This window comes from Erinaceus europaeus, chromosome 16 (genome assembly GCF_950295315.1).
Source record: "Erinaceus europaeus chromosome 16, mEriEur2.1, whole genome shotgun sequence".
NCBI classification, from domain to species: domain Eukaryota; kingdom Metazoa; phylum Chordata; class Mammalia; order Eulipotyphla; family Erinaceidae; genus Erinaceus; species Erinaceus europaeus.
In genome coordinates this window covers 55783313-55810876 of record NC_080177.1, presented here as the reverse complement: position 1 = coordinate 55810876, position 27564 = coordinate 55783313, and the positions used below count along the sequence as shown (strand labels likewise).

General features: G+C 37.4%; 1 protein-coding gene across 3 annotated transcripts in view; it reads left to right on the top strand.

Annotated features, from left to right (window-relative positions):
- FMN1 (formin 1) overlaps positions 1-27564 on the top strand; it is a 446009-nt gene that overhangs the window by 62666 nt on the left and 355779 nt on the right. Inside the window, exon 1 of one of the 3 annotated variants that reach the window (XM_060175177.1) lies at positions 9732-9927. The exons of the other annotated variants lie outside the window; for them this stretch is intronic. Within the exon in view, the coding sequence (XP_060031160.1) occupies positions 9795-9927 (133 nt within the window). The 5' untranslated portion in view covers positions 9732-9794. Of the gene's footprint in view, positions 1-9731; positions 9928-27564 lie in introns of those variants that run through there. 3 annotated transcript variants of the gene reach the window in all.

Sequence of the window (27564 nt, the reverse complement as noted above, 5' to 3'; positions counted from 1 at the left end):
AAGACTCTACCCTTGTGGCAGCAGGAAAGTCAATCAAAGGAATTCCAGCTGCCATGGAGAACCTGGTAAATGGGAAAACAGATTCTACCTGCTTCTTTGTTGGAGGGAAAGCAAGGTGCAAGCTCTTGGAAGTCTTGCTGAACAGAACTCCATCTTGGCTACCTCTCCCCAGCCAGCTCCTAATTTTCAGCATGCCGTTTGGCAACATGCTATTGAAGATTTGGCAGAGATTGCCTCTAAAAAGATAGCAAGTTGTAGTATTTCTTGGTCAGGGAAAAAAAAAAAAAAGCTTTGCCTTTAATCAAGATGAAGCATTTATCCCATTTATTCCACCACTTTGCAGTTTCCCTGCCACTGTTATTTATGGCTGTCAGCTTTCCATCCCAAAGTTTCAGAGCCAGAAGACTCACCAGGAAGAAGAGTCATGGTCCTGAAAATTGGCATCAACAATAATGTGTCTTCCTTTCTTCCTAGTTTCTTCTCCAACCTGCCTATAGCTTATACAACTCCATTCTGGCATCCTCTTCCTATATGCTGGGTTGCCTTCATTCTGGGCATGCTGCCAGCACTGCAGTTCTCTCTTTTCAGCCCATGTAATACTGCCTCTTCTTTTCGTTTCTCTGGTCTACTGAAGTCTAAATATAAGTGTATTACTCTTCAAATGAGTTTATGGGGCTTTTTCAGTGAGTTTTGGAGGTTTCTATATGGCGACACCACATATAAATGACATAAACACTCAGCAAATAAGTGATAGAGAGTGGCATTATTTGGGGAAGGTTTTGGACATTATAGGCATCCCCTCTCTGCATTCTGTGCCTATCTTTCTTTCTAATTTTGTCTCTCCTCTGCTTCCTGCACAAACTCTGTGCCTTGAGGTCTTCAGCATATTTCTGTGCTAGACCACCTATCCATGTACCTTTGTGCTTCCTCTCTGTTCAACTCTTGCCAGTATTAAGGAAAGGCAGATATGCCACCATCTTTGTGGTGTTACTTGCTAGCCCATCCTGCTAATTTCTCCCTTCTCTGAAGATGAGAACTCTCTGGATCTCTTCCTGTGGTGCTCAATCACACATCCTTTCTCCAATGAGGAGGGACTAGGAATAAACTCCTTTCAGTCAGCAGCTATGGGGACTGCAGCAGCAAGAGTGCAAGAAGCATTTTATCATGTGCAAAGTTCTTTCATTTGTGCTATTATATTTGCTTTTCAAAACTGAAGCTGGGGGAGGGGGGTCATTATTGCTATTTCACAAACAGATCTTTAAAGGTACTAAGCCAGGCTAGTGACTTATTGCAAAAAGGAAGCTTTAACCATGGATTATTAAAAATGCATATGTTCATAGAAAAGAAATTGGCCTTTTATGGGCTATAAATAACCAGGTGTTGCATTTAGGAAGTTAAACACTTAGACATTTAATATTAATGAAATATTTCCTTGACAAATTCACATGAAGATAAGAAAGCCTCATCAATAAAACTGTGAAGGTTTTTATAAAAATGTCACTATAGTGTTTAATGAAACTTAATCTTAATTAAAAATTATTGAGTTTAGGTATCCAGGTTTAAGAAACATTTGTTTGGGGACTAGAGAGATATCATAATGTTTATGCAAAAAACTTTCACGCCTGAGGTTCTGAGGTCTCAGGTTCAATCACCAGCACCACTATAAGCCAGAGCTGAGCAGTGCTCCAATAAAACAGAAAGAGAAATTTGTTTGAACACCAAACATTATGTTAGCCTCATCAGATACTTCCTTTAATAATTGTTTATATGTATTGTCCCAGTGTGCTGATATTTAGAATCTAGGAAAAGTCTTAACTTACTTCCTTTAGAAATCATCTTTGAGGTTAGATTTTGAAACAAAATTATTCTCTAAAGTGATAATAGCTAACATTTATCAACAGCTTGCTAAATGTCAGGTGCTTCGTATCTATTTCTCTAAACCCTCTATGAGTCTTGGAGAAAGATTTTCCATTGCCTCCATTTTATGGGATGACAAAAAAGAGACAGAGAGGTTAACATTCCTAGATTAAATTGAATCCTCACAACTGGATTGAAAGTGCATTCCAGGAGGTGGGTGGTGGAACACATGGTTGAGTGCACATATTACCATGTGCAAGGAGCTGGGTTCGAGCCCCCTGGTTCCCACCTGTAGAGAGAAGGTTTCAGAAGTGATGAAACAGTGTTGCAGGTGTCTCTCTGTCTCTCTACGTCTCCCTTCCCTCTTGATTTTTGACTGTCTCTATCCAATAAATAAGTAAATATAATTAAAAAAAAAAAGAAAATGCATTCTACCTTATCATGTGACCTTCCTGGACATACTCTCATTGCCTGGCTCAGTTCCTTTAAATTCTTTCAGCATTTCATGATCAGCCAGAAGTGGATTAGAAAAAGTGTTTGGTATATCTGAGGAATGTGATTTTATTGAACTGTTTATGGTTTCTAAGAATCACACCCTTAATGAATGTGAGCTCACATAATAACTTTAGCATCTGCCAGTCTCCATAATTGTTTCTCCTAAATTAAAAGAAAAAGAAAGAAAGAATCTAAGGACAAGGTAAATTCTGTTTTATTCTTGCCCCTTTATCTAGTATTGAACTGATCTGACACAAAGAACACAGCGGGGGGGGTGCTATGAGTCTAGGACCTGATTTATGCCTATTACCCCCACTTCTCCAAATTTTGTGGATCAATTTCTGGAAATGAAAGTTATCAAATTCTTCTTCCAGAAAAACACAAGATATTCTGTTAGACAAAACAGATGCTCCAAGAGTTCATCAGTATCTGAATATGTTGATGATGAAGACCCAGTATTTTTCTACAACAACGATTCTCAACCCTGCGGGCACATGAGGGTCTCCTGGGTGTTGTAAGGAAATCTCAGTGCTCAATTCCAGGTGGAAATTTAAAAAGACAGGACTGGGTGTGGCGCACCTGGTTGAGCAGACATGTCACAGTGCACAAGGACCCAGGTGTAAGCCCCCAGCCCCCACCTGCAGGGGGAAAGCTTCACAAGTGGTGAAACAAGGCTGCACGTGTCTCTCTGTCTGTCTCCCCGTACCCTCTTGATTTCTGTCTCTATCCAATAAATTGAGATAATTAAAAAAAAAAAAGAAAGAAATTTCAAAAGACTACTGCAGCCACTTTCTCCTGCTGAGTGGGAGCCTTGTGGAAAAAGCTTTACTGATAGAAGGCAAAGCAGCAAGGATGGGATTTCTTCATTGGTCAGAAGGCATGAGTGACACAGGAAAAAAATTATAGCAGTATAGCAAACAACTCACCATCTCTATCACATTTCTTTTTTTCTTTTCTTGGATGGGACAGAGAGAAATCGAGAGAGGAGGGGAAGACAGAGAGAAGGAGAGAAAGATAGACACCTACAGACCTGCTTCACTGCCTGTGAAGCAACCCCCCCCTGCTCAAATTGGCATCCTTACGCCATCCCTGCGCTTGGTACCACATGCACTTAACCCACTGCGCTACCACCCAGTCCCCCTCCATCACATTTCGGTGCATCATAGTAGGTATCACTATTTTTCCTTGCTGGTCTCTGGTTCCCGTTTGATGGGTAAAGTGGCACCCAACTTTTTCTTGGAAGAGCCACCTCTTGCTTTCTTATTTTGCATAGATGAGGCTGAACTCCTGAAGCTTGAGATTATTATAGGACACAAGACAAGACTGGATGCTGGAAGTGACACAAAGGTAGATTGAGACTTGTAAACATAAAACACTAGACTGGACAATGAGGATTCATGTTACACAGCTACTGTGATGACTCAAGAATGGGCAGATTTTTCAAGTTGTCCTCTGGAGAGTGATTTTCAGGTGTTTTGCCAGGACAGCTGGAACTCTTAGTAACTATGGTTACCGAACATGAAGGATATAACTCTGTAGCTGGAATGACCATCTTGACTCTGTGATGGGAAAATAGAATCAAAATGTGTGAAGAGATTCCTTATGTTATTTCAGATTGAGACATATTTTTAAATCTCTGGTTATATAAGTTAATACATTCCATTTTATTGGTTGTATCTATGTCTCTTTCAAGTAAAGAACTCTAACTCTGTAGGCATCTTTCTTCGAAGCCTAAATATTTGTTGAAGTGTACATTCCATCAAATAGCTGGCTCTATTTGGCCAACAATCTTCACTATATCTGAGGCCAGGGGGATAGCTCAGTTGGATAGTGCTTTGCAGTACACACAGCACCAGGTTCAAACCTGGCACCAAACACATGGAAAGAAAATTAATTGCTGTAGTGAAAACTTTCTATCTGCTTCTCTACCTCATTTCCTTAAAAAAAACAAACTTTACCATATTTCCAATTAGACACATTAGATTATATTTTTCTCCCTTTGGATAGCCCTTGCTTTAGAGCAGATTCTTGCTGCTGTTACTTGACTCTTGATGATAAAAAGTAGACTATGGAACTCCTTTGGGGAACCATTGCTACCTACAGTAAATATTATCTTTGTGTCATATATTCATTCAACAAATACCATTGAATCAATTATATAGGCCTTATATAGTATAGAGGTCCTTGAATGCCAGGTGAAGATTGTTTAAGATTTACTTTTTTTTTTTTTTTAATAGGAAAGCTTCCAAGGGAGAGGATAGGATACGGAACTCTGGTGGTAGGGATTGTGTGGAATTGTACCCCTCTTATCCTATGGTCTTGTCGCTCATTATTAAATCAACAATAATAATAGTAAAAAGATTGACTTAGTTTACTTCACAAGATAGAAAGAAAAGTGAGAGAACACCCTGGAATATTCTGTGCCAGAGACTGAACACAAGTCCTCACACTTGTAAGCCCAGAGTTCTACACAGTGCCATGTGTAGAACTCCCTGGCCATGTAAATAGTGTATAATTAATTTAGTGTAGCCCATGAAAATTCTTGGAATTTGAGCAGAGGAACTATAATTCCCTCGCCATGATTCAAGAAGTTTTAATAGATGGCAGAGAAAAAGATAACAGAGAAGAAAAAAGAAAGGTTAGTTGGTGATGGTTGTGGTTAATAAGAATTCAAATTAAGACTAGAAAGAGAATGGTATGTGAACATTAGTAAATAGATTCTCAAGATTTTCAATCTGTCATTGAGAAAAAACAAGGAATCCTTCAAAATCCTTCAATAAGGAATGACTTCAAAATAGACACTTTAGTTATAAGGCTATAGATATGTCTTAAATCCATTTAGCTGTGTCACCATTTATTTCTCTTTTCATTTGTAAATAGCATTAACATTAACTACTTAACAAAGTGTTTTGTGCCACAGATACAACACTTAGTACAATGTCTAGTATACATTCTAATTAAATACTACTTTCCTTTATCAACAATAGAAAGCCAGTGCTCTGCCAATCCCTTAACATCCCCACAAGCAGGAATATAAGCAGCTTCCTTTTCTATCATACCTTATAGCAAGAGAGTGGCCGCTTTTTGGAGAGAGTCAAAATAGGACAGGCTAGCATGGATCAATCCCGCATTCATGTACTTAAGATATTTAGATTTCAGGAGCCGGGCGTTAGTGCAGTGGTTAAGTGCACGTGGCACAAAGTGCAAGGACCAGCATAAGGATCCCGGTTCGAGCCCCCAGCTCCCCACCTGCAGGGGAGTCCCTTCACAGGCGGTGAAGCTGGTCTGCAGGTGACTGTCTTTCTCTCCCCTTTTGTCTTCCCTTCCTCTCTCCGTTTCTCTCTGTTGTATCCAACAACAACATCAATAACAACAGCAACAATAAAAACAAGGGCAACAAAAGGGAAAATAAATATATTTTTTAAAAAATTTAAAAAGAAAAAGCTTAAAAAAAGATATTTATATTTCTTCCAAGTACATTGTTCATGTATTCAGTGACCATTAGATTCAAATATAGTTGGACTGTCAAGAGAAACTATTTAAAAGGTGATGTCAGACAACTGCCCTGGTTGCTTATCCTTTTGTGCTGTATACACTGAGGGTACCTGGAAGGTAGGCATGACATTTACTGTGGGATAAGCATTTAAAGAGTGAGGAGCCTACTGTGTGAAGTGTAAAGCCAATAGTAACCTTATAGAACTTACCCTGACCTACCTTACCTTCCAATAGCACATACTTTTCAGGAGTGAATTGTTAAACTGGTTGGGCTAAAAAGTCATTTTCCTCAAAGAGGACAGTTAGTTGCTGGAATTTAGAGACTACAGCATCATTTTCAGGAGGTATAGAAACACATAGGAATAAATGACAAGAATAAATAAGGTGTCTTGAGAGTTCTTATTTAATTTTTTGTGAACTTGTTTTTACTTGCTTACTTTTCCTACACCCCGCAGAGGAAGAGTGTGTCTACTAGAGGGAGAGCATGTTGGCACTTACTTTTTCTAATGAGGAAGTCTTTCTAAATGTTTTAGGCTTCATCAAACCAAAGGTATTGTATTTCATTTGATTGGCAAGGCAACATTTTATTTCTCTATATATTTTTAAAATATTTTATTTACTTAAATATTTTATTTTATTTATCAATGAAGGGGGTAAGAGGAGAAAGAGAGAGAGAGAAAACTAGATATCGCTCTGGCACATGTCCTGCTGGGAACCAAACTCAAGACCTCGTGCTTGAGAGTCCAAGGCTTTATTCACTGCACCACCTCCCAGACCATATTTCTCTATAGGGTGAGCTGTAGCAGAAGTTCTTTCTAGAAAGACTTTCCTGCCCCTTCCAGCTGTTAGTATATATTTTCCTATTTTCTCTGTCTGTTGCCCTGGTTGTACTGTCAGATCCTTAAAAGTAGGGACTGTATCTTAGTCACATTGTTTGGTTGTGGCTCATATTTAATGAAAGAACACATGAATAAATTAATGGAGTAACAGTGATGGAGACATAATTAAGATCTAGATTTTTCTTATTGTGGCTTTTCACTTTTCAAATAGAAAAGTGAAACTTGTCAACTCTGAACCTCATTCAGATGATAGATAATAGGTCTGTGATGTCCATGAGGAAATAAATGTGATACTGAGGTAAATCCCACTAGAAAGAAGGAAGTAAGGCATTCCCTCTATACTCTCAAAACTTAGAAAGTGATATCAACATGGAATTGAAGACGAGTGACATCAAATTTTCTATATGGTTTTAGGGAGCAGAGACACAACATAATCAGTCATTATGATACTCAGATTATGGCAGCCATATGACATAAGTGTATTCATAAAACTGATTTTCCTGCAATATATGGAACCTATCACTCCATCAGGATTTAGGGAGTCGGGCGGTAGCACAGCGGGTTAAGTGCACGAGGCGCAAAGTGCAAGGACCGGCTTAAGGATACCGGTTGGAGCCCGGCTCCCCACCTGCAGGGGAGACGCTTCACAGGCGGTGAAGCAGGTCTGCAGATGTCTGTCTTTCTCTCCCCTTCTCTGTCTTCCCCTCCTCTCTCCATTTCTCTCTGTCCTATCTAACAATGACGGCATCAACAGTAATAACTACAACAACAGTGAAAAACAAGGGCAACAAAAGGGAAAATAAATATAAAAAATAGAAATTAAAAAAAGTCAGGATTTAAATTTTTGTCAAACTGTTCCCTTGGGTAAAGTGAGCTATAATGGGCAATTATGCATTCTTTTGTTTTATTTAAATCTTTTTGTTTTACTTATTTTTATTATTATATTAGATAGATACAGAGAGAAATTGTAAGTCAGGGAAGATAGAGAGGGAGAGAGACAGAGAGACACCTGCAGTACTTTACACATGTAAAAAGTACTCTGGAGGTGAAGACCAAGGACTTGAACCTGGGTCCTTCTGCACTTAACCAGGTGTGCCACAGCCTGACCCCTGTGCATTGTTTTCTTACATTATTGAACCATCTTTCCATTTGTTTTCCAGTTCACATTTTTTGATTATTTGAATAATGATAGGGTAGTTTAACTACAGATTAGAACTAAAAGCCTGTCAGGGAGTTGGGCGGTAGCTCAGCGGGTTAAGCACACATGACGCAAAGCACAAGGACCGGCGTACAGCTCCCGGTTCAAGCCCCAGACTCCCCACCGGCAGAGGAGTCGCTTCATAAGCGGTAAAGCAGGTCTGCAGGTGTCTTTCTCTTCCATCTCTGTCTTCCCCTCCTCTTTCCATTTCTCTCTGTCCTATCCAACAACAACGACATTAATAACAACAACAATAACTACAACAATAAAACAAGGGCAAAAAAAAGGGAATAAATAAATATTTTAAAATCTTAAAAAAAAAAAAAAAAGAACTAAAAGCCTGTCGAGAAATGTTAGAAAAACAGAAGAGAATTTATTTTCCGACCAAAACTAAAGGCTTACAATGCAACAAACAGTTCTCTGTATAGAGCAACTGGTGTGGTTTCATAAGGAGCCCTGTAAAAAAAAAGGGAAACAGAACTGAGAGATATCTAAAAAATTCATAGAAACTCAGAGATAACAAAGTGCTTTATGCAGTAGACTTTCATGCCTGAGGCTGAAAGTCCCAGGTTCAAGCTCCAACACCACCATATGCCAGAGCTGAGCAGGGATTTGGCTTAAAATTTTTTAATTAATAAAAATATATGAAGTCAAATCTATAAGAATTTTTGTTATAGTGAAGAAGAGTAAAAAAGAAATGGATGTATTCAAATGCCCAGTAAAAGAGGGTTGGGTTAAGTACATCTTTGTAGACTCCTGTACATATTTTGTTTGAGATGAATATGCAGTCACTTAAAGGTGTCCTCTGCAGATGGAAGCATGGCTTGTCTGTTTTTTCCCACTTTCACATTGTCTGTTCACAAATTTTTTGTATGTCTTATAAGGAGTATGTACAAGATAATCATCTTTGAAAATTATTTTCCTACTGGCAAGTGGACTAACTATTCTACATCAACAATGTGAACGATATCTGTGGTCTGATGTGTTAATAGATTACTGGCGACCCTTGGAGGGTCAGATAGAAAGTAAGGTGACTGGTATTAGTACACCTGCTATCCCTAACACATATGTCATAGTTTTTGAACATGAAATAACAATTTGCTTTATTTATACATATGTTTTAGAACAAGACAACAGATTCCTTCTGAGTAGTAAGAACTAATTCCCGTTTCAACAGAAAATTCTCTGTGGGATAGCTGGGTATGTCCTTGGAAAGAAAGGTCAGAGTCCTGAATCAAACTGTGCCTTCAGCTTGCATTGTGACTCAGTTTTCCCCACCTGAGAAAACTGATAATAATAATCCTCGCCATAGCATTCCTGAGTGGGGTGTTGTGAAGCTTAGTAAGATCATGCTAGCAAAATCCTTTGATTCCTTCAGATAAAAGAGAGAATATAAACAATCTCATTAAGATAATTATGCAGTGGTTTTTTTTTTTAATAGTTCAGGTTTATGTCCAAGGTCAAATGTAGTGACAGAGATCATTTTATAGTGTTATGCAATGAGACTGGTTTTCAAAATCTGAGAAGATAGAAAACAGAACCATTAATTTTTGAAACAGGAGGATTTTATATCAAAGAAAAAGAATAAAGTTAAAAACTTTATTTTTTAATTAAATTTCTATGCTTACATGAAAAAAAATTTTTTTTTACAGTCAAGCAATTACTTCTCTTGTCCCATGAAGGAGGAAGAAAATAAAAGGAAGCACTTGAAGAATTTTTTTAAGTTTTGCCATTATTATGACTGTAAAGTGGAGGAACCTGTCTGGCCCACTCTTTATATGGAAGGCTGACTCACTCATGCTTGGCAGAACTTCTTCCCTGGTAGCTTAGTACCAGTTGCTCCTATGATGGAGCAGAGAAGCTCCATCCTCTACATGTTCCTTTTTTCCCAGCTGTCCTGAGAGTTCACCATGTTTTCCACAGGCTCCCCACCCTTTGGCACTGTGGGTGCATGCTACCACTACAACCCAAGACATGGACAGTCTATTTCTGCCCCCAAGGTTTGGAAGTGCCAACACAGGAGATTGCTAGCCCCAGAGGAAGGTAAGCTGAAAGCAAAGTTTCAGACTTTTGGTTGTAGATGGGGGACTTAATTTAAATTTCTGTTTAGAGTTGAGTCTACTTTGAAATTCTTCTTTCCTCAATGAGTCTGTTTGATTTGTGACTTTTCATAAAGCTTTTGGTGAAATTGTGTCAAATCGGTTTTAGCTTCTGCCAGCTTTAACTGGAAGGGCTGTTGATCTCAAATTTTGTAAATCCTGTAAGTATTAATTTATCCAATATATTAATATATTCAATAATGTTGACTAAAAGTGAGGATTGGTGTGTTTATTAAAGAGAGATGAATGTGACAATATCTTTTTGAAATGTGAATATTCTTTATAATCCCTTAAAAGACAATTTGCTATAAAAATGCTGGATACTTATCAAGGAAATTTGGCCTAAAATATTTAACCAAACTATGTGTAAACACTTTGTTTCTAGTCTTCAACATGATTATTGTTTAAATAACACTCAGTATTTAAGATCAAATTTAAGCACTATTAAGATGTGAGAGAAGAGATTTTCTGACTTCTTTACTATAAGAACTCATTTGTTCTTATCTATCCTGTGGTAAATATTTTCTAACTTTAAATGTAAATGAGAGAACTTGTCTAGGAAAAGTAAGCTATGTAAAATGAACTTAAGTCTTAAGGGAGATATTAATAATTATTTTTTCCCAGAGAGACCATTTTATTGGGGAAATAATAATTTATAAGACCGTTATTGATGTAGGAGTACAGTAACATATCTCCCTTTGATAGGTGTCTGTATACTACCAACCTAAGACTCTCCACCATCTTGTCATGGGTTCCTGAGCCCCCCCAACCCCCACCACCACATACATACACATCCTTTTAGTCCAAAATGTTTTGCTTTGGTGCAGTACACCTCACCTAATTCAAACTTCAACCTGTATTTTCCTTTCTTGCCTTGCTTAAGTACCACCTATTAAGTGAGATAATCTGGAATTCTATATTGACAATGTTTATTTTTTTATTTCTCCTCATTACTGGTGCTTATCTGAAGGAAACTCTTTGTTTTTCTGCTTATTCTAATCTTTTAGACGATCTTCTTAGTCTGGCTTTGACAATCTCTGTGTTTGCATTAGAGATCACCTACCATTCCTAAGAAAGTGGATATTAAATTATGAGGAAAATAATTAATAAAGCAAATGAGTAAATACCTTAACTATCATTATTTAGTGGGAACTAACAGTTAAAACAGAAAAAGCTAAAGTCAACCATAGAGGATAATAGGCAAATATTTAAATAATTTCTAATTTGCAGACTTTCTTGTGATCTGTAAACATTCCTTAAGTAAATTACATGCTCCTGCAATCATGTTTACTCAGAATTCATAAGATTTTTACCTTGTGACAAAATTAGACCTGGTTTTTGAGAGCTGGTTTGGAGGTTCTAGCAGGGGAGCGCAGTTACTCATATACCCTGGGCCGAAGACCAACCAGTCCAGCCATCCTCTTTGACTGAGGGTGCCAAGGGTGCAGCTTCAGGAGGAGTGAGGGACGCACATGGAGTGGTGAGGGAAGAAGGGGACACCCGCCTAGCCAGCTAGATCAACTGAATCAACCCTGGCGATCTATGGGGTGACAGATGTCGCAGCCAGGTCGCCCTCACATCCAAAATTAGACCTGGTTTCTGAAAAGGTCTTGAAATTCACAAGAAAAAAAAAAAAAGAGGATGTCATTCATTCTTTGATTTTGATAGGCTTTTTTGTTTCTTTATATTACCACCAGGGTTGTCACTAGCACTCAGTACCAGCACTATAAGTTGACTACTCCTGGTGGCCATTTCTGCTTGCCTGTCTGCCTGCCTGCCTGCCTGCCTTCCTTCCTTCCTTCCTTCCATCCTTCCTATTTTATTTGAGATGACAGAAGAATTTGAGAGGGGAAGGAAGATAAAGGGGGAGAGAGAGAAAGATAGATACCTACAGACCTGCTTCACCAATCATGAATTGTGGGTGGGAAGTGGGAGCTCTAACTTGAGTCTTTGAGCATGGCAATATGTGTGCTCAAACAGGTACACCATTGCCCAGCCCTCATTATTTGATTTTGAAAATTGATTTTTTTAATAGGAACTTTAAGGGCAGAGCATGTTGCTCCCCTTCTCTACTGTCATTGCATCACAATAACTTGGAATACATAAAGAGCAGAGGTTTTAATGCAAGTTTGCTAATTGTTCAGATACAGCTTTGCTATAGGGTCTAAATATGGTTTATTTTATTTTATTGCCTCCAGGGTTATCGCTGGTGCTCAATGCCTGTACTATGAATCCACTGCTCCTGTGGCCATTATTGTTTTTGTTTTTTGTTTTTTTTTGATAGGACAGAGAGAAATTGAGAGGGGAGGGGAAGATAGAAAAAGAGACACCTGTAGACTTGCTTCACCACTTGTGAAGCAAACCACCTACAAGTGGGGAGCTGCAGGCTAGAACTGGAATCTTTGCACAGGTCCTTACACTTGGTATTATGTGTGCTTAACCTGGTGCACCACCACCTGGCCCCCTCTAATTATGGTTTATAACCATTGTTTTATTTAGTGTTTTTTCCTATAGGGAGATACATGATGGTCAAAAAATATTTCTGTGGCATTATGGCTATCTCTAGTACATGTTGATGAAGCATGTATCAGAAATTAATGTTAGATTGTTTAAATCATTGCAAAACATTAGTCAACTTCAATTTCTTATTGTATGCAACCATGAATTTTAATCTCTGAAGTGAAAATAATCCATATAGTGATGTTAGTGAGCACATACTGATCTCGGAATCAAGTTCTCTAACAACTGTCAGGCACTATGATTAGTTTTAAGGAAAAGATTCTCAATAGTGTGACTTGGCTAAATAGGAATACTCCAAGAGATAAATGCAACTATGAAGTCTCTCAGCCTCTATTTCTCAGAATGCCAGGAGTCAAAGTGTAACTATGGTTTTTATAACCTGTGGATTTGAAATTAGTTGTAAGTGGATGCAGCATTTCTGCACTGTCTTCTTTGTGTCTGGGAATTACAAATACTTTTGTTATTATTGCCAGAATCTGAGGGCGTGTTGCTTCTAGCAGTGACACCTGGATTTGTTTTCTTTCTCTTTTTTTGGAGTGGAGGTAGGAGACTAGTGAGGGCTGGTAAAGGGGAAGTAAATTCTTTATCAGTATGCAACAGTTAAAAGTTTTTTCTGTATCAGTTGTCTAGGGATTGCACCAACAAAGGCCTGTCCTTTTTAACTATTGGAATCATGCCAAAATTAGACCTTTACTTTTCACATTATACTTACCTCTCCCTCTTGATGCAGTGTGATATGCCAGAACCTGACACCAACTATTATTTCCAGTAGAACATTTCCAGGTTCTTACAGTATCTTACATAAGCTAATGTGAGTTGGGTCATTGACTTTAGTGCCGTATTTCACTGGCTATAATAATAATTGTAATAGTAATGTTATTGGTGGCAATAAAATATTTATGAGCACTTAATTATCAAAATACTTTATATATAATGTCATGCAGAGTACTTTAAATATTTTGTCCAGTGCTCACAAAACTCTTGGGGGAATCTCTATTATCTTTACTTTATAGATGAAGATTCTTCCCAAATAGATAGATAGTAGCCTTCCTGAATTTGTACTTGCAATTCTCCCATTTTTCTATGCTTTTCACACACATACACACACACACACACACACACACACACACACACACACACACCCCACAAAGTACTGACTTGGTATTGTCTGTGCTACTCATAATAGTCATGTTTGGGGTTCCATATTAATTCCTTCCCCAAAAACTTCTTTATCGCAGGCAGCGTTATTGAGAAAATTAGAAAGTAATGATTATGAAACAAAGAGACTTGGTGATAGTTATAGAATAAATGGTTATAATTCAAATGGCAGCATCTGGGACTGAGGAAGATAATAGCACTGACCAGACACCAGGGCCATAGCTTAAATTTGGAGTCCACCTTTTTTAGTTATTAGATCTCTTCTGTTCCTGTCTGTGCCTCATTCACCCCAAGAAAATGCTTAGCACGACTTAGAGCCAGCTGAGAGATTATTACTATTGCAAACAGTTGTGTGAGGGACTCTGGCTGAAAAGAATAACAATGCAAATGGTTCTGATGGTAGAGGGTCACAGGCTAAGTTGGGGGCAGAGAAGACATGCCTATAATTTGAAATTAAAGTCTATAAAATCACTAGAGCATGTAGAGTTAAGAGTCAAGTAGTAATGAAGATAGGGAACCCTTAAGTGGTAACTGAAAACATGGTCAAAGCAGCAACATAAAGGTTAGGAATAGATTTAGGGTATTGAGAGACAAGGAGGAAAAAGAATGAGCAAGGATCTAGAGGAAAAACAATTCCAGACAACTACTTGTGGTAGGTGCATTGTGGCTTGTGGGAAAACCACATATTTTAAAGGCAGGAGTGAGGTCGTGGGTTGGAGAATGGTAATAAGACATCAAGTTTCCACCTTATCAAGATATTTCCATGAGTTGAAGATGAGATTCAATTTCCTTAGCAGGTGTACAAAAGGCTGTAGTCACCTGGCTCTTGCTTTTCTCTTCTAAGCATCCCACATGCCAGTCTTGTGCCATCTGCTGAGCACTCACATTCTTCTGTGTGTACAAGTCTCTTCTGAATTCATTATCTAAGTATCAAGTGTAATTTTCCTGAGAAATATCTCACCCCTGCTCCTCACACCTTTAGAATTTTCTTAAGTGCCTTTCCTCTTGATTCCTTTTTCTGCTTATAGTTCAAAACACAAAGCTTTATATACTTGCTTATTTTCTTTGTGAAGAGCTGGAGTCATCGAAGATAAGTACTTGTCTTAGTTATAACTATTTTTGGTCTTAGTTATATTTTTATCACGTTTCAGTAGGCACTAAATCAGATCTTGACTGAGTGGATAAATGAAGTTTTGATCACCATGTGAATGTTACCTGCTAAATGGATACACTCACTGCACACTGATACTATGATATGTTCAGGTCTCATATATTCTGAAGAGTGTATGGTAACCAGAACCCTGATCTTCTCAGTGGCTGACTGAACAGTCACTTAGGGAGATTGGCTTTTTGTTGTTGTTGTTGTTAGTTTTTTGTTTTGTTTTTTTGTTTTTCATCTTTTCTGCCAAGCATGGGCAAAGTAAAGAAGAAGAAGAAAAAAAGACAATTTCCAGAAGTCACAAATCTTCCATTACTATCTAAAGTAGGATTATTTTAATTATTTTAATTATCATGCTTTATGGAGGTTGACGGTGTATATTCAGTCAGGTGATGAGAAATAAAGGTTGTAGAGTTTCAGGGAGACACTGCAGCAGGCATTGCTTTTTTAACTCACTGACTGCCCAACAAAGGAGCATTGTTGGCCACACAGCAGGAGAAGGAACTCCTAAATGCTTTTCTCATGAGACATGGGAAGACTCATGTTTGCGTGGTGCTCACCTGGTGTACAAACAGCTGGATGATCCAAATGGTTGAACCAACAATGACTTGGTGAAGACAAGGAACAGATGTGACAGAGGCTGACTTCTGAGAATTTCATGACCAGACATATATCTTGGAAAATATTCAGATTTCCATGATTTCTGTATATTTCTCTTTAGGTCTAAATGTTTAGGAGGTTAAAAAAAAAAAAAAAAAAAAACCTAGTTCTTTCTTTTTATGGCATCCTGAAGTTAGATTCTTAAGCACCTTGACTTAGAGTCCTGGCTTGAGAGGATTCTCCAGAGTCATGTTCACAGACCTAGGCCTGGTAGAGTGTATGGACATTCCTGTCTACACTGGCAGAGCACCAGACAAAAGGCAGGCACTAACTGTAGGGTCCTTTAGGACCTAAACTGTCAGATCAGGTTCCAAGAGAATCAAATTGGTATGAAGAGGGGGAAAGGAGGAAAGAGGTAGGAAGCAAATTCAGGAGACTGACCATCCATGGAGAGCTAATCAGGGAGGAGCTAGGCTTGATTTGATGTAGACCAAGCCTGGAGCCATTTCTGAGGTAAGGAGCAGGCAGGTAGCCATGTAACTGGTTTCCCACACTTGTAGGTAAAAGCTTAATGAGAATAATTAAAGGGAGAGTAGAAGCCCTTTTCGGTCAGGCTTTTATGATTGAGGGTGGCTCTCCTTTGAAGTAGTATCTCAGGGACCTGGATATAAAGAGAGAGTCTAGAAGGAGTCAGGGTTGGGAGCATTGACCAGGCCAGAGAGCTGGTTACGAGGTTGAAGGTGAGAGATCCAACATGCAGTGTGCACTGTTCAAAGTACCATGGTAAATATGTCTTTGATTGTGATTGGGGGCTTCAGACAAGATGGTGGAGGTCATTTCTAGGCAGTAGAACTATGTAAATTTCAATGTGGGGTGGGCTGTGGAAACAGGTGTTTCGGTGTCCTGAGGCAGAAGGATTTTTCTGTAATCAGCAGGAGTCTAGGTATTTACAGGAGATGGGGCAGCTGGACTATGCTTCATGGAGGAGCCACTTTTCAGGGAGAAAGGAGGATTGATAATTTTGTGTACCTATGGGAGGTCAGGTGGTGGCTCATCTGGTAGAGCAAACACATCATCATGCACAAGGACTAGTATTCAAGAGTCTGCTCCCTACCTTCAGGGGGAAAGCTTCATTAGCAGTGCAGCAGTACCGCAGCTGTGTCTCCCTCTTCGTGTTTCTTAACCCTTTCTCAAAAAGTAAAAAAGGACATTGGGAGCAATAAGTCATATAGACATAGGGCACTAGTGATAAACCTGATTATAAATAAATGAATAAATAAGGCAGGGGTAGATAACATGATGGTTATGCAAAGAGGCTTTCATGCCTGAGGCGCTAAAATCCCAGGTTCAGTCCCCTGCACCACCATAAGCCAGAACTGAGCAGTGCTCCAGTAAAAATAATAATAATAAAATAATAAATAAATAAATACAAATAAATAAATGTGTGTACTTAAGCCCAAGATATTTTTGTAAAGAAATCACATAGGATAGTAACAAAAACTTTGTGCACAGCATTTGTGTGCACATATGACATATGTATTGATTACTTACTAGGCTCTTTCTTACATTTCAGAACTCTGGAAGGACAAGAACAGCATTTTTTTATTTTTATTTATAAAAAGGAAATACTGACAAAAACTGTAGGATAAGAGAGGTACAACTCCACACAATTCCCACCACCAGAATTCCGTATCCCATCCCCTCCCCTAATAGCTTTTCTATTCTTTAACCCTCTGGGAGTATGGACTGAGGGTCATTATAGGGTGTAGAAGACAGAAGGTCTGGCTTCTGTAATTGCTTCCCTGCTGAACATGGGTGTTGGCAGGTTGATCCATACTCCCAGCCTGTCTCTCTTTCCTTAGTGGGGCAGGGCTCTGGGGAAGTGGGGCTCCAGGACACATGGTGAGGTCATTTGACTAGGGAAGTCCAGTTGGCATCATAGTAGCATCTGGAACCTGGTGACTGAAAGAAGAGTTAACATATAAAGCCAAAAAAAAAAAATTGTTGACTAACCATGAACCTAAAGGCTAGAATACTGCAGATGAAGATTTGGGTGGGATCTCTGCTTTGTAGATAGTTAGTAGACCTATTTTAGTTATATTTATAAGGGTCCATGACTATACTAGTTTTTTTTTTTTGTCGTTGTTGTTGTTTTATTTCTGATCCTGATGTCTGATATGCTGGTGGACCCAAGTTATTGTCTGGGGAGATGATGTCATGGCTGGATAATGGGCTAGAAAGCTGGATCAGGGAAGAGAGTAGCTCCCAAATATGGGAAAGAAGTATGAATATTGTTGATGTAAACCCCATCGATTTGACCTGGGGCCCAAGGGGAAGCATTTTTAACTTTTCTGTACTGAGCAGCAGTGATTGTCACTTTGTACTGTTTGGTAGATACTGGATTGAAAATACATTAGACGTACAAGTAAAATGTGTGCCCCTGTGTGTGTATGGAGAGGTGGACTTGCATCTGCATCCTGTGCATGACAAAGCACCCTCCTAGATGAGGTATTAGCCAGCCCTGTAATTTACTTTCTTAAATAGTTTGTTGAGATATAACACACTGTTGGGTTTGTGTGTTAGTAAAGTGTTGAGAGTTTCAGGGCATAAGGTAAGTCAAGTGGAGTTGGGAGAGCAGAGAAAGAAAAGTTTTAATCAAAGGAGAAGAACTGGGAATGGTAGACTCTCTATGGCTGGCTAGGGGCTCTAGAGTGGAGGGCTGCGCCTAGGATAAACTGAGGGCCACTTTTATATGTTCAGAACTTGTTTGTTTTTGGCCTGGACGTTCCTGGAAGTCGATATTGTTTCAAATTTTACGGCCCAATTCTGATTGGAAATGTTCAGTTATAGTCCATTTAGCCTGGAAGTCGATAGAGTTTCTATTCTGGTTGAAGATGTCCCATATTAAGTAGGAGTGAATTACTGTGTGGGTGCAGGGTTTAGTTTTTCTGTTTCCAGCAAGATAAATTCTTCCCGTGAGATTAGGAAGTCAGGTCTCAGCATATTTCCTTCACACACATGCCATGCAGTTCACCCATTTAAAATATGCAATGTAAATGATGTGCCAATTTAACTTAATGAGCCTGGTGGGCAGTATCTTGTTTTAAAGTGAAGTGCTTATTGTACTGCTCTGTAGTACTGCATGTCTTTTCTGATTTGGTGGAAGATATACTATTGCTTTTTAAATTTCTATTTCTTTCAGTACTGGTAATATTGAACATTATTCCTTATTTTTGTTCTATTTATTTTATCATTTGCTTATTTACTCATTAAAGTCTTACAAAAATATGTGAAAAGTATATAAATTGTAGGGGGGTGTTTCACAGGGACCTCACAAATCTTATTTGCATTTCAGCATTAGAGACTTTAATTTACCAAAAGTTTTTAATACATTTGCTATTAAACCAAATATTCATCTTCATCTCGATTTGAGTCTTGATGCATGCAGTATTCTCTATAACTGAGCATGGGTCATTTTCTCCTTGGCTTCAGGATAAGAAACTGGCTATAAATGATATTAAAGTGATGACAAGTTGATAGGTTGCTTGGTTTCTTGGACTTATCATGGATCTCATAATATTTTCAGTATTATACTGGGTACCTCTATGTTTTGGGAACTGATTGACCCTGGAGGATTCATAATGAGAGGCAGTGGTGGTATTCAATATTGTCTGCTGAGGTCACTGGGCCAGAGACAATAATGTGTGAAATTTAGGATGAATTGGTTTCTAGAGCTTTGTCTGGATTTCCTAAAACAGGGGAGTTATTTGGGCAAATGATGCCTCTTTGGAGTCTCTTTGAAGTGACTAATGAATCAAGGAAAGGGCTGTTAAATCCTTTGTTTGGTGAGAACATCAAAAGAGGATCAGGATATAGTTACATGTCAGGAGCCAAAGGTTATCATTTGACCTTTTTTAAGAGAAGAGAGAGGATTGATGATTGGGAAGTTTTTGTTATATAGATACCTTAAAAAAAAAAAAAAATCCTTTCACTCCTGTTCTTTCCTTCCCAGTCTTTAGATTGTCTGGGCTTATCTTAACTCCATAATTAAAAGCAGAGATAGGTAATTAAAAGAATAATTTAGTTAATAACTAGAAGCAGAGCTAGGGAATTAAAAAGTAATCTGTATTAATTGCAAATAATCTGTGATTGTCACCTCATAATTCCATCATTTAATTTGTCTTGAAGGGCAAGGAAAGTAGGATAAGAGCATCCTTTTATAAACAGATCTTTGGAATCACATATGCTATATATAGCTGAGACCAAAGAAAGAAAAAAAAAGAAATTAATAATACCTACTGAAAGAGAAAATGAGATGTAATTTTTCAGTCTCAAGGTCTCTCAGTAATATTTCTGAAAATACAGGTTGAGTCAAGATTCCCTATTTATCTTCCTAGCCTCATGGACAACAACTGCACTGAGTTTTCTCCATTAAATACCTATTTCACCATGTTCCTGTCTTTAGCCACCATTTCAGCTGATCTAAATTTCCTTTGTTTCTGAGGAATCTGAACTTTTGACATTCCAGAAAAGATAACATTTTTTTTTTTAAGGCTTCTACTAGCTGACCCTACACACCCCACTCATCCCTCCCAGTCCTCAATAAGAGATAGCATCACTTATTTATCATTTAGTGTGGACAGAACTTCAAGTACACAGGCCTTACCCTTCAAGATGGTTCCCCATTTTATAAAAGTCTACCTCTCAAGGCGAAACTGCAGTCTGAGAGCCCTCTGAGAACAACCTCCTTCTGCTTACCATGAAAGCCATCACAGAGAGGTTTTTACTTTCCCATTACATTTACTTATTTACTTACTTATTTTAATGCCACCAAATGTCACTAGGGTTCTTGCTGGGGCTTGGTGCCAACACCTATCCACCACTCCAGACAGCCTTTTTATTATTATTATTATTTGATAGGACAGAGAGAAATTGGGAGAAGGGGAGAGATAGAGAGAGAGAAATAGATACAGGCAAATCTGCTTCACCATTCGTGAAGTGTCCCCGCACCCCGTGCAGGAGGGGAGTGGAGGTTTGAACCCAGTTCCCTGAGCATGGTAATGTGTCTTCTCACATGAATGCACCACCATGTGCTACCACCAGCAATCCCCCCACCCCCCACTGTTGCTCTTACTTTTAAGACTGCAAATATTAGGGTTCATGTTAGTGGTGTTTAAAGTGGTTGGAAAAGTGGTTCACTGGGTAAAATGTATATGTGCATGTGGGAGTTTCCAGGTTCAGGCCCTGGTACCACATGTTCAACATGGCGACTCTGGTCTCCTTCCCCCTCTCTCTTCCCCTTCCCCCACACCCCTTCCTTTTCTGCCTTCCCCCCTTCCTCCTTCTTCTTTCTCTCCTCTAATAATCATAAGATAAGTAAATCTAAAATATGAAATGATTTAGGTTTCTGGAAAATGTCAGATGCCTTCTACAAAGTAATACCTTTACTAATTTGCATCAAATTGTCCAAGTTTCTCTTTACTACTTTCTCCTTCTCAGTTAACCCACACCATCTTTGATTCCACGGCAAATTATGGAACTATTTTAGAAGTCAGTTACCCCAAAGGCATTGCTTCAGGAAAAGAAACAATTCACCAGTTTCATTAGCAATGGTCATTTTCCTTTCTTCTCAGTGACTAGAAATATCCTGTCTCAATGGTGCTAAACACTTTCTGTGCCCTATTCCATAGCCATCTGCCAGCATGGCTGTGGTTTGTTCTAGCAATTTCCTGCAGTCCTGTTATTAGTAGAGATAGCTACCATTTCAAATAAAAGACAAGAAAATAACTTTTGCAATGTTCATTCATTATTAGCAAGTCATTGCTGTGTCATACTATTTTAAATGAAAAAAATAAAAGTGAGCATTTGGCAATTCTGCCTCTTTGTATGTAAATGATATAAAGCCATAGTTTAAAAACAAAACTTATGCCTGAAATGCTTGTAAGCCTAATACAGTTCAGACTATTCCCCCTTTGTCTTCTAAAGCCATTTTTGACAATCTCATGCTTATTTATCACTTCTCAGCAGTGCTGGCCTGGAAATGTCCCATCTTGTTATTTAGTGGAACTGTTCCATGTTTATCAAAACCTTCAGAATATTGATAACTTGGTTTGAAAAGCATATGATTAATTTAATTGTATTCCTAGTACAGATTTAGCTCACTTCCTGGGTCAGCTGCTTTCCTGAAAGTTTTGCCTATGAAATTAATTCTCTTTTAGTTAAAAAAAAATCATTTTGAATTGAAGCTGTGCTTTCTGGTAGGGTAAATAACCTTAGACATAGGAAAATTGTATTTGATTATAGCAATCCCTTAAGGAAAAATGAGGAGCAATTTTTAGGTAGTGAGAAAATGCTAAAAACAAGTCACTAATTTGATGATCAAAATTAATCATGATTAATTTTATGTGTGGCCAAATATATTCAAATTATGAAAGAGAAATGATAATGATAATTTATCTGAACCAAAACAGAGACCTTCATGCCTCTAGTAGTCTTTTGCATAAAAAATGAATTCATTTTGTTTCAGGTTTTGTTTATTTTTTCCTTTTGGTATGTTATAGTTTGAGGGAGAATGATAAACACCAGAAATCTTTGTACACTTTTAAGAAATATTTATTTATCTCATGAGAGAAAGAGAGAGAGTGAGTGAAGGGGAGAGAGAGAAATGAAAGGAGAGAGAGAGAGAGAGAAATGGAGAGAGAGAGGGAGGAGAGAAAGAGAGAGAGAGAGAGGAGTAGAGGGATGCCACCACACTGCTCAACCCTCACTATATAACAGTGTCTGGAATTGAACCTGGTGGGTGATTTGGACATGCAAGTTCTGTGTTCTGTTGCTTAACTTCCTCCCCAGGGCAATTTACTCCTTAAAAAAAAATTATGAATGAGATAGAAACAGAGACCAGAACACCACTTGGTTATCTGCAGGTCCCAGGAATCAGTCAGGCCCTGATGCATGCAAGGCATGAGCCCAACTCATGAACTACTTTTTTAGTTGTCCAATTCACTCCTTTGGAGATTATCTTTGAAAGAATTTGTTTCATGGTATCTTCATTATATCATTTTAATAGTGACATGAAGACGTTGACTTCATCATTTTATTCATTCTATACTATTGAATATTTTCTAAAATATACAAGTTTATGTTTATCACAGACTACAATAATTTAATATTCTAGTGTCAAGTCAAAAGATTCTACTAGAGACATTATTGTGAGGCACTGAAATCAAATAACTGTATGGAAACTTGAAACAGCCTGGGAAAATTCTCAGCTTCCTGACTAATGTAGCCATGGTAATGTTCTCTGGTGGAAATTTTCCTCTATTGAGAACTAAGCTCACTAAATCCAGAAAACTCAGCATTGTAGGGACACGAAGCAAGAATTATGCTTGTTTGGTGATTAGATGAAATGGAAGACCACTCTCACTTCTACTCTATCTACCTGCATGTTCTAGGAGAGAGGGCATCATGTTTTTCTCTAAGTTGAAAGTAAATACTACCTACCTTCCTGGTTTAACTGCAGACTTGTGCCATCATCAAATATTTAAATATTGTAAAAATGGTGATTCTCCCATTAAAATTCTCTTTTAGCTAGTAAGAAAACAGATGGCTTTTGGAGAAAGGCTGGATTATTGTAAATTTAATTATATGAGGCTAAAAATCACAAGCACTGTTTCAGATATGGTATATTTACTGAGCACTGTGTATGTCAATACAGCCCCAGAACACCAACTTGCATGTATTGATTCAGAAAAAGGCTTTCTTTTCCTACTGCTCAGTTCATCATAATCTGAGGAGTAGATCAGCACCATCTTGCTTTGGGGCATGTATTCTTCCTTCTCTCAGTCATAATCTGAAAGAAGTTCTATCACTTTGATATCTCACAAAAGATTACATTGGCCCATTACATTGCTGCTGTTATTCTTAACTGAGTATGGTTGGCATCAGATAGCAAGTACGTTAATTGCCATAATACACAAGCGTATCAGATGGTAGCCAATAGACACTATTCCTGATACCAGTTACTATAGTAGTCAAAGTATTGAAGAAAACAAATTGTATATTCAAAAGGGTTTAACCTGAATACAATATAATGAATGAAGAGATATGTCTGGACTTAATAAGAAAACCAGCATCATTTGTGAATTTCTCAGATATTAACAACAACCAAAAGTCATTAACACATTGATGTCAGAGGTGGGAAAGGAGGGGACTGTATTTTGGGAAGATAGGGAGCGTGGGAGAGGGCCAGGTAACAAGAGGTATGGATGTTGAAAGCTAAAATTTAGAACCAGGAGGTTTGGAAGGACAATATAGCATTTTTCTTTTGCTTTTCCTTTCTCTTCATCTTTATGTTACATATTCTTCTCAGCTACTTTTTTAAGCTATTTTGTAATCAGTACTTACCTGTAGATAACTAAGGTTTGGAGACACCCTCCCAAAAAAAGAAAAGAAAAGAAAAGAAAAACTGATTGGAAGCACTGAGTGTCTGTGAAAGGTCAGGCTCGCTCCCTTATGTTGGGCATATTTTTTTTTCCCCCAGAATAATGCTCTCTAGTAGCTACCTTGCCCTGGATACAACAGTGTTCTGGAAGTCTAGTGGAGCAAGAAAAGCTAAGGTCTCACAAGCATTCACAAGCATTCAACATTCAAGAAGATGGCGGCTACTGACTTCTCTGTTTTCTATAAGCTAACATATACAGGCAGTGCCTGAATAAATATCCTAAATATTAAGATGTTGATCAGAATGGTCACTTAGAATGGTCATATGGCTGTAAATTTTCCTCGGTTACTACTTTACTCAATCCCAAATATTTTTTAAATTCCCTTGGAATTTTACTTTGACTTAAAGAGTTACTTTGAAGAGTGCTGTCTAACTTTCAAATATCTGGGACTTTCCAGATAAATCAATATCTAATTTAATTCTGTTGTGGTTAGAGAACATATTTTTAATGATTTTGTTCCCTTCAAATTTACTATCTTGTTTAATGTGTGTGGTATAGTCTTCTTTAATCAATTACATATGCACTTGGTTATAAATACCAATTAGGTAAAGCTAGTAGTAATGTTGTTTACTTCTATATTCCCACTGATATTCTGTTAATCTATTCAAGTAGATATTAAGAGAGTAATGTTAAAATCTCCAAATGTAATAGTGACTAGATCTATTTCTGAGTTCAGTTCTGATTGCATTTAGTTATTTTGATATTCTCTTATAAACAAATTTAGGATTGTTATTTTTTTTATGAGTTCACCCCTTGTATTTATAGAATTCTCTTTATTCTCAGTAAAACACCTTATTTTGAATTTTATTTTGTCTGATATTAACATAGCCCCTAAAGCTCTTTGTGATATAACTTTTCTTTTTTTTTGAACATGCACTGCTTCTTTACTGAACTGCCTTTGTAAAATTGTTTTTATCACTTTTTTATGATACTGTTGTGGTTTACTATAATTATTTGTAAATAGCTATTTATTATACATTGTTTATTAAAATTCTTTTATTTATTATCATTTTATTTGTGTTTATTTTTCTAATAGTTCACCAAACTTCATTAATCTGTGGGTTTATAATTATCAATTTTTTAGAACATCTTTTTTTAAAAAATATTTATTTATTTCCTTTGGTTTCCCTTTTTTATTGTTGTAGTTATTATTGTTGTTGTTATTGATGTCATCATTGTTAGGTAGGACAGAGAGAAATGGAGAGAGGAGGGGAAGACAGAGAGGGGGAGAGAAAGACAGACACCTGCAGATCTGCTTCACTGCCTGTGAAGCACCTCCCCTGCAGGTAGGGACCCTGGGGATCCTTAAGCCAGTCCTTGCACTTTGCGCCACCCTGCGCTTAACCCACTGCGCTACTGCTTGACTCCCAATTCTTATCAATTTTTAACCAGTGTTTCTCTAAACAGTTTCCTGTATTCTCTAGACCTCAGCTCCTATTATTCTGCTTTAGAATTATAGATCTACTCATTATTTTCAGCCCAGAAATCACTTCTTAGCTATAAGCCTAAGAAATTACAAGTCACATTTTACTTGTCAAGGATTGTAATACTGCATTGTTTGTTGACAAATATCTAAACATGTCCTTCCTATACATTGTTGGCTTTTAAGTCCTTTATGGTGAACAGTTAATTCTAGGTTCTAAATGTGTGTTCAGATGTAAGGACATATGTGATGCTGGGGACTTAATTTGAGACTTCAAACTTTCAGGTGTAATGTTCTACCCATTATATAACTTCCCAGACCACCAGAGCTTAATTCTAACATTTACTGTTTGTCTCCGAGTAAAATTAGCACATTTATTTCATTATCTTCTCATCTTTAAATGGGATTGATTGATGTTTACTTTATAGGAGTATTGTTAAGATTCTTGACAATATGCATATATGTAAAGTGTGTTATGTATAGCAAATATCCTGTTTGTATAACATTACACCTTGCATTGCCTAAGAAAGTGAATTTTTAGGGGAAGAAATTGATAAATAAGTTGTTGGGGTAAAGTGCAGGTTTTAGTACTAATGCTTGGTGAAAAAGTGAGACAAAGAAAAATAATTGTATATAAAACATTTTTGCAAAAAGTTTCATTTAATAATTGTTCTAGAGAACACTGCTTAGCTTCTCTGTTGAAAAACTCATTGCTTTAGTTTCCAGTTATTGGGCTGATGCAAGATAAATTTCCATATAATAATTAAAAAGACTTAGGTAAGAATAAATTTTTTAATATAGTAATTTCTCTTGGAATTTAATATCAGAAAAACTCTTGTCAGCTCTAAAGATCAGCAGGTTTTCTTCTTAGAATAACAAGTAAAATACCCAAATATTCTTCTATTCTTTTTTTTTGCAAATTCTCTTAAGTATTTTTACCCTTATAGTGGTTTTGTCATATTATTTATTTTATGTGTGCTTTTTTACATTAGTCTTATTATATATATTCATTTTTGTGAATCTCTCAATATAATCCCTTTGGAAAGGTATTTTTTAAATCATTCATTATCATTTTGTAATCTAAACTTTAGTATTTTGTGGTCTTTACCATACTCCCTTAAATTTAAGATGAGCAATTTTATTAAATCTCTAGAAAAACTAGGTTCTCCAGTGATGCAGTTTATCACCTTAATAACTAAATAATATGATATAAAAATGAAAATATTCAGGGCCAGGTTGTGGCACATCTGGTTAAATGAACACATAACAGTGTGCAAGGACCCAAGTTCAAGCCCCTGGTCCCCACCTTCAGGGGGAAAGCTTCACAATTGTGAAACCGGGTTACAGATGTCTCTCTTTTTTACTTTCTTTCTTTCTTAATATTTATTCCTTTCTTTCACATCAGTATTTTTTGCTAATAAGTAGTAAATGTAGGAGTGAAAGATGCTTACCTGGTAGAGCACATGCTTTACTATGTGTGAGATCCAAAATTCAAGCCCCAATACCACAAAGGAGTGCCATGGCAACCAGGGGAAGCTTCATGGATGGTGGAACAGTGCTGTTTTCTCTCTCCTCTGTTCTTAGTCAATTTATCTCTTTCTACCCTGCCCCTCAAGTGAAGAATGAAAAAAATGGGCTGGGAGTGGTTGTATGGTGCATGTTCAAGTCCCAGCTCCACATTAGAAACAAATAAAGAACAAGAACAACAACAACAACAACAAAAAGATACATTTTTAATGGCCAAACATACCAAAGTGTGGGCGTGTGTTACACACAATGCTAGATAGATAGATAGATAGATAGATAGATAGATAATCATTTGAAGTACATCTGATTGTTTCAGCATTTACTATCTGAGAATGAAGTCCTTAATGTCATCCAAACATCCAGAGTTAATCCTCTGTTAACCTTCTCCATGCCAAACCTTATTTAAGCATACCTGTTCCTACCTTTTTTGTCCATTCTAAAGCAAAGTGACTCAGTCTTATTTGTATTCTTTTAAATATGTGCCCCTATTTTTCAGGTACTAAAATATTCAATATAACTATAGGCAAAATGAGTTTTTTTGACTTTCATAATACCTGCATTTTCTCTATTATCTGTATTCTTCATGGGAAAAGATCATGGAAGGCGTTAATAAACCCACATAACAATTTATACGTACCACTTCAATTTTGATTTATTTAAAGTAGTGCCTATAAATAGTTTCCTTTATGGTTT